At 36.7% G+C, this 11,995-nt stretch overlaps 1 protein-coding gene across 1 annotated transcript; it reads left to right on the top strand.

Moving 5' to 3' along the window:
- The first annotated feature begins 1,045 nt into the window (after positions 1–1,045).
- Positions 1,046–11,916, top strand: ZCCHC4 (zinc finger CCHC-type containing 4). The gene is made up of 13 exons (XM_040556845.1): positions 1,046–1,276; positions 1,405–1,523; positions 2,873–2,955; positions 3,648–3,923; positions 4,440–4,520; positions 4,817–4,889; positions 5,896–6,046; positions 6,381–6,481; positions 7,734–7,855; positions 8,474–8,549; positions 9,066–9,117; positions 9,872–10,016; positions 11,689–11,916. Exons 1-13 carry the CDS (start codon positions 1,165–1,167, stop codon positions 11,810–11,812), a joined length of 1,515 nt encoding a protein of 504 aa, XP_040412779.1. The 5' UTR covers positions 1,046–1,164; the 3' UTR covers positions 11,813–11,916.
- Positions 11,917–11,995: the final 79 nt, after the last annotated feature.

Raw genomic sequence — 11,995 nt, 5'->3', positions numbered from 1 at the left:
GGTTTTTGGCTCCGATATTGCCTCTGTCCTGCAAAAAAACTAGTCCTTAATTTTATTTTCTTTCAACCTCTTTTTCTATGATTCATATAACTTTGTGTTACCAAATATGTAGCTGTCACAGAGTGGAAGTGTTCACTAAATTATATCTACTGAGGTGATGTCGATGAAGTGCCACTGCAAGGTAAGTTTAACGGCCCTGGCCCTTGTTTAGCATGCTTTGCAATCTGTGCTGCACAGAAACATGTTTCCTCATGCCTCGCTGTGCTATTTTATGGCTTTTTCATAGTAACTGAATTATTATGACTTGGTGACCAGAACACTCGTACATGCTCTCTAGACCTTTAAAGGCTTCATCAGGGTATTGGTGGTATAGTGGGAGAAATTGAACATGCAGCTGCAAAGCTGCATTTTGGTTCGGGGCTTTGGGCAATGCTAGGTTCCTAGGATCACCTTGCCTAGGCAGGTGCTGTTTTTTGTTTGTTTCTTTGTTTTTAATAAAAAATCAAAACAAACCCCACAAAACTTATCTCTTCTCTGTTCTTTCCACACATCCTTCCTCAGAAGCATCTCTTCTTTAACACCTAGTTTTAATATTGCTTTAGTGGAAGGTGTTGAACAGATGCTGTGTGTAACCTGTTTACACAACACACCAAGCTGTGGTACCTCGATTAATAGAAAGGACAAAGTGAAGTTCAAAACCTTGCCTATTCTTGTTCAGTGTTGCCTCTTCTTCTGTGTGGTGTTGCTTTTTTGATTTTTGATTGTTTTTCTTTTTCTTTTTTTTTTTTTTTGTAGTTCAACCAGGGCACTTATACCATTATACCCCACTTGCAGATTTAGAAATCCTTATTGAGAGAAGGGCAGAGAAGTACAAAATCGTGATTTTTTTTCAGAACTGTCCCACAACTTATAGCATGATTTCTGCTAAGCAGCATTTATTTGCCTTTCTGAACTCTAACGTTTAATTTTAAGGGCTTTATCTGCCTAACAGTGGCACAACGTTAGTAAGAGGGTGGTTTCGGCCGAAGCATCAGCTTGACGTTAAGCGCGGTCGGGGCGTGTTTCTTCTGAAGGGGGAGGAGTTGCGGTTTTATTTTTTATTTTTATTGTCACTTGTGCGGGAGGCCCAGCCCGCCGCGTGGCTGCCGGGAAGGCGGCGGGAAGATGGCGGCCGGCAGCGCGGCGGGAGCGGGGGGCGGCCGGCACCAGGCGGCGGGACCGGGACCGGGACCGGCCCTGCTCGGCGCGGTGCCCGGCGCCCCCAGCTGCCCGCACGGTGAGCATGGAGGCCGTGAGTCCCAACGGGGGGCTCTGGGGGCCCTGACTGAGTGACCGCGGTTCCTTGAGGCGTTAAAGATCCGCGGGTGTCCCGTGTGTCGGGGTGTAATGGCGTCTGTCCTGCAGGTCCTGCTCTCCTCTTCGTAAAGGTCAGCCACGGCAAAGAGGAGGAGAGAAGATTTTATGCTTGCTCGGCTTGTAGGGATAGAAAAGATTGTAACTTTTTCCAGTGGGAGGATGAGAAGGTAAGCGAGGACTGCTTCAGGCTAAGTAAACATTGGGGTTTTTACTCTGCTTAACACAAAACTGAATATATATACGTGTGTGTGTGTGTACTGGAAATCTGTGGCAATTGTTTTGTAAATTTCGTCTAACAGCTCTTATTCAGGTATTGGAATAATTTTTTCAGAAAAAATGTGTTTCATATATAACTTTCAAGGAAGACTGTGCACATTTTGAGCAAAACTGGTGTTTGTTTCTTTTATCACCAAAACACCAAGTTATGAATTTTGCTAATACTATGCAATGTTGAACAAAAAAAGGTAGTTCTGATTCCAACTGGTCCTCATCTTCCACGGTTAAGACGGAGAAAGCCAGGTGGATGCAGGCAGGTGGTGTGTAAAATGCACGAAATAGTGAGGACAGTGGGATCAGTGTGGTGCTCAGTAGTCTCAGAACATCTGCAGCACTTTTCCTAACGAAGTTTGGTCGGAAAACTGTAGGGCAACAAGGTTCAGATTGGTGTGTATTGGTGGAAAGCTTGCCGTGGCTTCTGTACGCCACATTTTGTTACTTTCTGTGTTGCCTTAATTGAGTATCTTGTGGTTATTGTCTTCAACAGGTTGACAGATTGGAATTTATTTGGGTTCGTAAACTTCTCAGCGCTGTGCTAGCTACCATTGAAAAGTATCATGAAGTGAAAATGAAGTGGTTAATCACTTGTTGTGTAGATTTAAATATTAGGTATTCCTAGAAAAATTTCACAATGAACATGACATCACTTGTGTCAAAGGGACTTTTGTTCCTTTGAATTTCCCTGTCTCACCCTTTAAACAAATCTGTAAGTTTTGTGCAAATGTCTTGAAACTATTAACTATGAAACAAGTAAGTATGTTGTGTGGAAGCAAAGTAAAAGAGTCAGCAGAGCTGACGTGCTTTTAAAATAACGGCACGCAAAAGACTTGGGATATTTTTCCACTGTCAGTCCTGCAGGGTAAGGTCATAGTTCTGCAGAGGGAATGCAACTGTTGGAATGCATTCATAGACAGCATGTCCCTCTCTGTCTGCATTGTAAACATGTTCTGAGATTTTTCCCTCAGTATTACATGTGGTAGAAGAATGAAATTCTTCTATTATTTGTTTGTTTTTGCATGGATTGAATTCAGAAAGAGAGACTTCTGTTTTGCAGTATGCCACTACACTGCAGTCATGCTTGTTACTGAGTGGGGAATCCAAGGAATGTAATAATTTTCCTGAGCAGAATAATTGAACCGTGAGACCTTTGATGCATCCTTTTTGTTTAGGACTGAGATTTAATCTACAACACAGTGATACCTATTTGTTTTGTAACTTCTTATATACGTAAATTTTACAGGTGTCAGATACTAGGCTTGCAGCACGTGAAGAATATAATAGAAATCATCAGCCGCCTTTTACTCACAGACAGAATGTGGAAAGGTATTGTTGCTAAATGCATTTTCTTTAGTAAAAATCAGTCTTACATAGGTTAAAGTACTCTGAATATGGATATAACAGAGATATTTAGAAAAATAATAAATGGTTGACTGCAAAGGGTAAATAGCATGAAACATCTGATTATAGCATGATGTTTTTGACCCAGGAACTTATTTTCTTTCCCATATATACTTATATGTATGAAAAAAATATATATATATATGTAGTTCTTCTTATGTTAGTGCTCACAATGTGCTAACAACAGGTCAGTAATGATGTGAGTTGAAAAAGTTGTTCCTAACTTTCAGTGTGAAAAGGTGGCAGGCTTTTTTTCACATGTTGTGAAAAGACACCAATGTATTACACTAATAATAATCTGTGAGTTTTGTGTATAAGCATACAGGACTGCTTGCTGGTAGTTACAGAGTCTTTGCTCTGTAATTGAGTTATTTTCTGGGAACTCTCAATATATTTGGGTGCATTATTTAGTGTATTATTTACTTGTTTTCAGGGGAGGCTTTTTGAAAGTGTCTGAATATTTTTTTCATAAAAATTACTTCATTGACATGTAGGTAATGGAGTTTTGCAAGAACAGCTTAAGCCATGTGCCTATTTAAATGTATTACAAAATATGAAACCCCTTTCATTTCTTTCATATAGGCTTTTATTTATTTATTTATTTATTGTATTTAAAGGTACAAGAATTTTGTTCTGTTGCCATTATCAAAGAGGAGGTTTTGCCAGGAATGTCAGCAACTGCTGTTGCCAGCTGAATGGGAAAAACACTCCAGTCACCAGATCCTGTGTGATATCTCCACTGCCCAGTTAAGAAGCCCCAGTCAACTTCTGTATCCACTGGAAAATAAAAAAACAAATGCACAGTATTTATTTGCAGACAGAAGTTGCCGGTTTCTACTGGACCTTATTATTTCATTAGGATTTAGACGAGTGCTCTGCGTTGGAACACCTAGGTACGTCAGTGGAGATTGTTATGCTTTCAAATAATATTACTGTTTCAATACTGTGCAGCTTACTAATATTTAAAATTTAATTAATCTAAGATTCTCCTATAGTAAGAGGTTCACTATGCTTTAATTGGTTGGAATTATACGGGCATCTAGTGGGACCTTGCTTAGAGCTCACAAGGTAACACAAGAAGAGTGTAGCTGCACTGCAATTAACTTCCCACCCAGCCACCTGTTTTTTAAATGTCCTTTGTTTCTCACAAAAGTGATAACAAGTTTCTTAGCTTGGTTTTTTTTTTTCATGGTGATCCACTAGTCTCTAGTGAGGTATCATCTTTTAAGACTAACATAGTTTTCTAACTTTAAATATAAGGTAAATAGAATTATTCAAATTCAGATTACTCCATTTTCTTTATCTGTTTGGTTTTAGGTTTAGTAAAGTACCAGACATTCTTGTCTTGCAAGATATTTTCTGAAGCCAGTGATTATATGTTAAATTTCTTTGCTCCAATTATACTTCAGGCTTCATGAAATGATCCAGTCAAAAGCATCACAAGAAGAAAATTTCAGGGTTAGAAGCCTTCTGCTAGATATTGATTTCAGGTAGGTTTTGATAAATGTTCATCTATCTGAAGAGTATGTGCAAATATTTATATTTTAATACTTTAAAAGATAAATTGGTGGTTGTTTTCTGTTTCCAGTCTCTTTCTTCTCCACTTCTACTCACATACACAAATGGCATCTAGTTTATGAGGAAAAATAATTGTACTTCATAATTCCTGGTACTGTGTTGTCAGCAATCACCTCTTTGTTAAGGTCTTGTTTTCACTGTAAATGCCCCTTAGGGCAGGCAAGAAGATACTTATATTTTTCTGTTACTGTTAAAACTTATTTTGCAGGTATTCACAATTTTACACAGAGGATGAATTCTGCCACTACAACATGTTTAATCATTATTTTTTTGGTGGAGAGGTAAGAGCAAGTATTTCTTGAATGCTTTGTAAAGAAGTACATGTTGTTGATGCAGAATTTTGTAAGAAAGACCTGGCTAGTCTAGATGGTTCATTATAAAGCAACTGTTACGGGATAAAAGCGGTCAACAATACTGAAAATCAAAAAATAACAGTGCCTCTTCAGTAATTATTTCCCACTTGGTTCAACGATAAGTTGCATGTTAAATTCATGCTGAGTTTACTTACCTTAGCTCAGCTCTTACTAAAAGACAGTTTGGTGTGACTTGTTGCCGTACGTAAGTGTTGGTTAGCCCTGTTTCTGTGTTGCTACCACAGAATTAATTGTTATATTCCCAGCCTTCACAAGCCTAGTGGATGCTACAGAACTTGTTCACTGATGTACTGGTGGGAAGGAAGAGGAGGTTGTCCTGGTTTATACCAGGCAAGCAAAGTGAAAAGATTAACCTTGTCATAAAATGAAGTTGAGTTAGTGTCCTGGGTAAAACAAATGCTGAATTTGTAATTCGTTGTTTCTTTTTAAATGGCACATTAAGTACTTGAGTTTGTTAGGAAACCTGCTGCTGCAATAGAACATTTACTGAGGGTTTGTTGTTTTTTTTTTTATGGAGGATCATAGTGTAATTTAATTCCAAACACTTTTCAGAGCACTTAGCCTAGTAATTTCCTCTGTCACTGTTTGCTTTTCTCCTGCCATTATTAGTAAGCTGCCACGGATTTGTATAAACATGCTCAGTGCAGTACCTTTCACACTATGTACATAAGGTGTTTGGTTTTTGTTTGTGTTTTTTCCCATTCTAAAGCCTAATTTTAGTGAGTTCTTGAAAATAAAAAAATAAAAAGAATCCTCTAGAATGAAATGGAAGGGTGGTCTGTATGTTCATCTACACAAGAAGAAATAACCAACAGTGTTAAAGTTGAAACTTCTAAAATAATTATTATCTTGCCAAATACAGTCTTTTTACAGTTCTTGAATCTGCATTTTTAGAAATTTATCTTTCTTACAGGCTGCACATGAAACTTGTAGGAAATTCTTGCATCAAGACAAAGATGAAAGAGTTATTATGGTGACTGATCCCCCATTTGGAGGTTTAGTGGAAGCACTGGCTTCTAGTTTTAAACAACTGATGGCAATGTGGAAGGAGACAGAAAAAGAAGGTACGTATTACAATCAGAGAGGTGGGTTAAGCTGTAACATCACCATAGGAAAAAGTACCTATTTAAAAGTCTGTAATTCTTGCTACTTGTAATTCTTGCTAGTAACACTTCTTACTGACCTAGGCAGGTGATACCAATTGTTAGAAGTAAATGGAACTTAAAGCTCAGTATATATAAACATGCCAAAAACTTCCTGCCCCCTAGAGGATCTAGTTATTATGCCCAGAGTGACATACATATGTATGTTTATGTATTCAGAACATTTACTCAATTTTTTTCATCCTTCACATACATTATTTTTCTTTAATCTACATCCAAATCTTTTCATCACAAGGTTATGAAAACCAAGAGATGCCCATGTTCTGGATATTTCCGTACTTCTTTGAGTCTCGTATTCTTGAATTTTTCCCAAGCTTCAGTATGATGGATTATCAGGTATGACCAAGCCCAGTAAATTTGTGAAATTTCAGTCATATGCAGTGTGAACAGGAATCTGATGAAAGGGGGTATAATGGTATTAGCCGCGGATGGGCCTTCCTAAACTTCTCGTTCTGTTGGAGGTACTGCAAACCATGTGATGCCCATCATGTGAACCCCAGATTCTGTATTTGTGTTAGTCATACCTTTAATAACTTTGTCACACTCCTACAGCTTGTAATATACGAGCTTGTCTGTCACCTGTCCACTTCTTCTGAAATGTTTTCAGTGTGACAAACTTTGCACTAATTTTAACAGGTGCATGTTGCAGAAGTGAAGAGGTAGCTTGAGGAAGAGTGCTTAATTTTACCCAGATGTTGAAATGTCCGTAGCTTGATGAGTAATGTCCAGCCCTGGTCAAAAGAAAGCTTAAGGTCTTTGGTATCCAGAACTACTGGGACAAGAGTAGAATTACAATGGATGTTTTTGGAATTACGTAATAAATGAAGTTGTCAATGATAAAGAGATAATTTGGCGTCAGTTTCTCTAATGTGTCCATTCTACAAGTTGTTTAAGAATGTTTACATCAGTGACTTTTGAGAGAGCAATTGTGTATTGATGATGTTAAAGTTTTATTTTTTTTATATAACAAGTCTGCATAAAATTTTATATGGGTATTCCAGACAACATATTTGTATTGTGTAGAATGGAAATTCCTAGAATAAAATTGGAAACTAATGCTAGTCTAGATTCTGTTCCTGTGGGTGTTCAGAGATGAGAATTTCAGGGGCGAGTTCTAGGAAGCAGAGCTGGAAAAAGCAGTGCTAATTGGGTTTGCAACGTTCTAATAGTTCTGAGATGGGTTAAGATGGACATCAACTCTTGTTCTGCCAGACAGAACAAACAATATAGTTCTATTTTTTTTAATAGGTTGCACTTTTGTAGAACAGCCCCCTCTATAGTATAAAACAACCAAAATGTTATTTCAGGTGCCCTATGCAAAAGAGCAAAAAAGGGAGAAGTTAACTTGGATAGTTGCAGTGCTGGGAACTTGGTTTCCTGAGTCTAGTCTGATGTTATTGTTGCACAAATTTAAAAAGAAATAAGGCAAAATACTGGTTGTAGAATTTGTAATCTAATTTGAGGTTAGAGTCTTTTAGATAAAAATGACAATTTCATAAGATAAAGGGAATAAATATGCAAGTAGTTCTCTCTGTGCTTAGCATTCAATGTAAGACTTCTTTTTTAAAATTGGTGGTTTTTTTTCCAGGTAGACTATGATAATCATGCACTGTATAAACACGGCAAGACAGGTCGCAGGCAGTCTCCTGTCCGTATCTTCACAAACCTCTCCCCAAGTATGATTATACTTCCTGTAGAAGAGGGCTACAGGTAAGTTGTGTTAACAGTCAAATGACTGAATGAATGTTTGTTTTTAATTAGGGTATAAAGGCTCCAAAGACTTTGGAATGTGCTCTTCAGTATTGTCATACCTAACTTCTGGATACCAGGTTCAAGAGCATGTTTCACTAAGTCTAAGGTCACATGTTCTGTGTAAACAATGTGTAGGAGACTTGGGCATCTAGAAAGAGATCACATTTTCCGTTGTGGAATGATAGGAAATGTGTACGCCTATGGGAGTTGGAGATGTACAGCTATTCCAGCTAATCAGCTTCGCTGAGACACTAGTTAATAACATGTGCACCAAGAGAAGCATCAGGGACAAATGAACTTTACTGATGAGGCTCAATTAATGGGGTTTGGTTTAATTCACTGCTGATAATGTGTTGCTAATTTGAATTCCTGCACCCAAATTTTTACTGCTTGTTTGTGCCATGTTTGATTATGAGGCTCTGGGCCTTAGGTGGTGGCTTATGAATCAAAAACAAGATCTTTGATTCAGCAAAGTGATTTTGCAATCCTTATATTTATTTTTTTTGTATAAATTTCATTCATATTGCTTCATTAGTAAGTATTGGACCAAAACACTTACAGTTTTCTTTTTACCAGGTTCTGTGCTATATGTCAACGATACGTTAGTTCTGGCAACCAACACTGTGAGATATGCAATTCATGTACATCAAAAGTAGGTATTCTGACTTCTTTCTGGGTGACAATTTTAGCAATAGCCTAATAACTTCTGTAACATTTAGTCTGGTAAAAACCTATTTTGATACTGATTTCCTTGGGAAACCCCAGATACTTTAATTCAGTTGTCTTACTAACTTCACTGGACATCATTCATAAATTACTGGGAATTAATTTCTGTTTCTTGATTCCTTTCTATTGGAAAGAGGACTGGAAAAGTTATCTGCTTGCCACTTAGACCACACCTTATTCATCAGTGGTCTGTTTTACACATGCCTTTCTTCTTATGTTTCCGAAACTGTAGTACTTGTTAACTTCAAAATGTTCAAAACTTCAAAACTTCATTTTACGGTGGTTGTCACAGATTCTCAGCGCTGATGTTTTTAAATTATGGTCCTTTCTACACAGCGCTTGTTTCTTTAAATAATGGAGACCATACATTAGAAATTCAGTTTTAAAATAGAATCAGTGTTTTTTAAAACAAACATTGCATTTATTCATCTTTTATTTGCAGGATGGTAGACAATGGAAACATTGTATTCTTTGCAAAAAATGCGTAAAACCCTGTAAGTACAGAAAAATACTTCTCTAAAGAAAAGTACACTTAAGCTATATTTCAAGGAAACTGAGGTGACAAATCAGAAGAGAAAATATTCTGTAAAAGAAGTAAAATGGGATCATACAGAAGACATAGCTTAAAGGAAAAATCTGTTTTACACAGGTTGCCATAAGATAATGTAGGTATCCATAAGGTAATGTAGTTATTTCCACACAGTGGAAATACACCTAAATTCTTCTCAAGACATACTAAAATCCCACTTGTATTTGTTATGGGAAAACTGAAATATCTTGAGCTGTCATGTGTTTCCTAATTTTGTAAACTTTTCGTTAGAATTTTGTAAACACACAGGCAATTGCTAAAATGTTTGTGAGGGCATGATCAAGTTATGCTTCATACACAAATGAAGTTGTATTTATAGTGGTATTTTATTAGCTGAAGCAACCATTTGAAATGGTTGCCAGTATTGAAATTGTATCTTTGTAAAACCATTTTAACATGTGAGCCATTTTTTCATGTTAAGATCATGTACAGGATAATAGTTCTAATGACAAAATAATTCAGTTATATTGAAATAGTTACACGGTATCTCTAATGAATATTTATCGAGTATGATAAGAGACCAGAGACTGAATACCCACATCTCTGAAAAGGTAAAACAAAATAAAAACCCTCATAAAATAGCCTATATTTAAAACTCAGCTTCAGAATGATAATACTGAACCTTCTCTAGATCATAAGTCACTTTACTTGTTTTGCAGCTTGGTTTCACTGTAACAACTGCAACTGCTGCGCTCTTCAAAACCACACTTGTGAGAAGACTGATGCTGGCTGCTTTGTTTGTGGCAAGGCAGGTCACAAACGCAGTACCTGTCCCAGTCTCTCCCACACTAGAACATCATGCCAGTAAGTGTGATATTGTATTAATATAATGAAAAATAGCTTTCAGATGAGAGTTGACCCTATTACATAGAAATGATTTAGAAAGACAGAATTTAGGCTTTGTGTGCTGGTGCTGTCAGCTTTCAGTATTGTCCACTTGCTGTGTTGCCGGGGAGTATATACTAAAGGAGGATATGATAAAAACCAGGTTCATTTAGACAGGTAGCTTCCTGTGGTTCCCAGTTCCTTAACTGTCTTCTATCAAAAGGGATTTATACAGGTCCCAAACTTGGTGAATAGTGCATGGCATAGCTCTGCCAAGAAGATTCAAAATTAATCTAAAGTAACGTAAAACTTTTCTCCCCTTCGGATTTCTCACAGAATGGCAGAAAAAACTAGTCACTGCACAGTTTTTATTGCTTCTAGTCTCTTTTGCTTTATTGTAGATTGTTTTTTCAATCTGGTATTTCACGTGTTCTCTGCAGTGAGGTCTAAATCTGCACCATGTGATACCTTTATTAACGAGGGGCACATGAAGTATGTTTATTCTGCCATGACTGTGTTTCTGTAACATACACAAGCACATACTTTTATGTATCAAAAGACAAAAAGTGTGTGTGATGGTCTTCAGATAGAACTAGCTGTAAAGAGGGAAGAGTGGTTGCTAAGAGATGGTCCAGCAATTGCCTCAGTCATTCCAGTTTGTGACAGTTGGCCCACACTTTTGTAAATTCCCCTGTAGAGTGAATGGTTTTATTTGTGATTCTTGACTTAAATGGATGTAACGGTGGAGATGCAAATCTTCCTTCCCAAAAGATGTACCTCTCTTGGATAGTGAGATTCAGGCAGTTAACCTCTTGGGTCAGCATCAAGATGTTCACCAGCTGCCTGCTAGATCGTAGCAGACTGCAGGTGTATTGCTTCATGCCCTGCTATGACATTAATGCAAGTTTTGGTTATGGAGTATTAGAGTTAAAATGTAGCAATATTTTGTTTTATGTTACTCCCTCCCTTAACAGTTCTTTGTTTGCTTCAAAAAGTGAAAATGATACTAAAAGAAATTCATGAAACCTCATCTGTTTCTTCAGTGGGGCATATATTGTCCTGGAACGGTTTAGTCCTTTCAGGCTATCAGTAATTTACTTTGCTGATTTGTTACTGAAAATAACTGAAAATGACATTTATTTCTTTTTCTAATAAAAACACCTGTAAATATTTTATTTATTAAAATTACCCGGTGTTTTGTGCTATGAAATGCATCTTTTGTAGGAGACAGAAAACAAACAACTTGCTAATTATATTTGGGTCCCGTATTTGCATTTTATACTGTTATTAAACTTTATCTACTTTCTTTTACGCCTTTCTATTATATGTTCATACATAAAATACTCAGCACAAAAGTCTGTATGTGCTGTTTTATACTTGGTCAGTGGCATTTTTTAAGTTTCCTGTAGCTATTTAAAGGTAAATGCTGAATAAGAACATAAATGAAAAATAATAAATGGCAATAAAGCAGACAAACAGTTTTTGGAAGATTAAATGTCATAATACTATAAAATTGAATGTACTGTGAACTTCTTGTGACAGTACTTCTAAGTTCATATACTTATATGGACAGATTATATAAAATATCAGCAAATGTAGAAAAGTATGTTCCCTGTTTTATTCTAATCTGTTTATTTTTCTTGCTTTACAGAGCTGACAAAAAGCAAAGACAGAAAACTCTAAAGAGGGTAAAGATGAGGATCCATAAAAGATTGGCTATGAAACACGCCATATTCTCCAGAAGAAAAATAAAGAATAAGAAAAAAAAAACATGACTGCTTGATATATAATTATTTAAGAGACTTTTTTACAGGCAGCCTTTGATTCAATTTTTTGTTAAATGTTAATATCAATGTTCAAAATAAAACCTGATTTAAAGTGACAATTCTGTTGTTGCACGTCATTACTGGAGCAGAAGCGCAAAATAAACCACGCTCTTTACCACGTGTTTGTATAAT

The sequence above is a fragment of the Cygnus olor genome, chromosome 4 (genome assembly GCF_009769625.2).
Source record: "Cygnus olor isolate bCygOlo1 chromosome 4, bCygOlo1.pri.v2, whole genome shotgun sequence".
In the NCBI taxonomy this organism is placed as follows: domain Eukaryota; kingdom Metazoa; phylum Chordata; class Aves; order Anseriformes; family Anatidae; genus Cygnus; species Cygnus olor.
The sequence above is the reverse complement of the archived record's forward strand: the minus strand, read 5'-3'. Positions and strand labels throughout refer to the sequence as shown.

Bases quoted from the DNA above. Each gene is read 5' to 3' on its own strand.
- ZCCHC4 (XM_040556845.1), top strand. From the start codon at position 1,165: ATGGCGGCCGGCAGCGCGGCGGGAGCGGGGGGCGGCCGGCACCAGGCG. The intron at 3,924-4,439 runs GTACGTCAGTGG...ATTATACTTCAG, and splicing joins CTCTGCGTTGGAACACCTAG to GCTTCATGAAATGATCCAGT. The intron at 6,482-7,733 runs GTATGACCAAGC...TTTTTTTTCCAG, and splicing joins TCAGTATGATGGATTATCAG to GTAGACTATGATAATCATGC.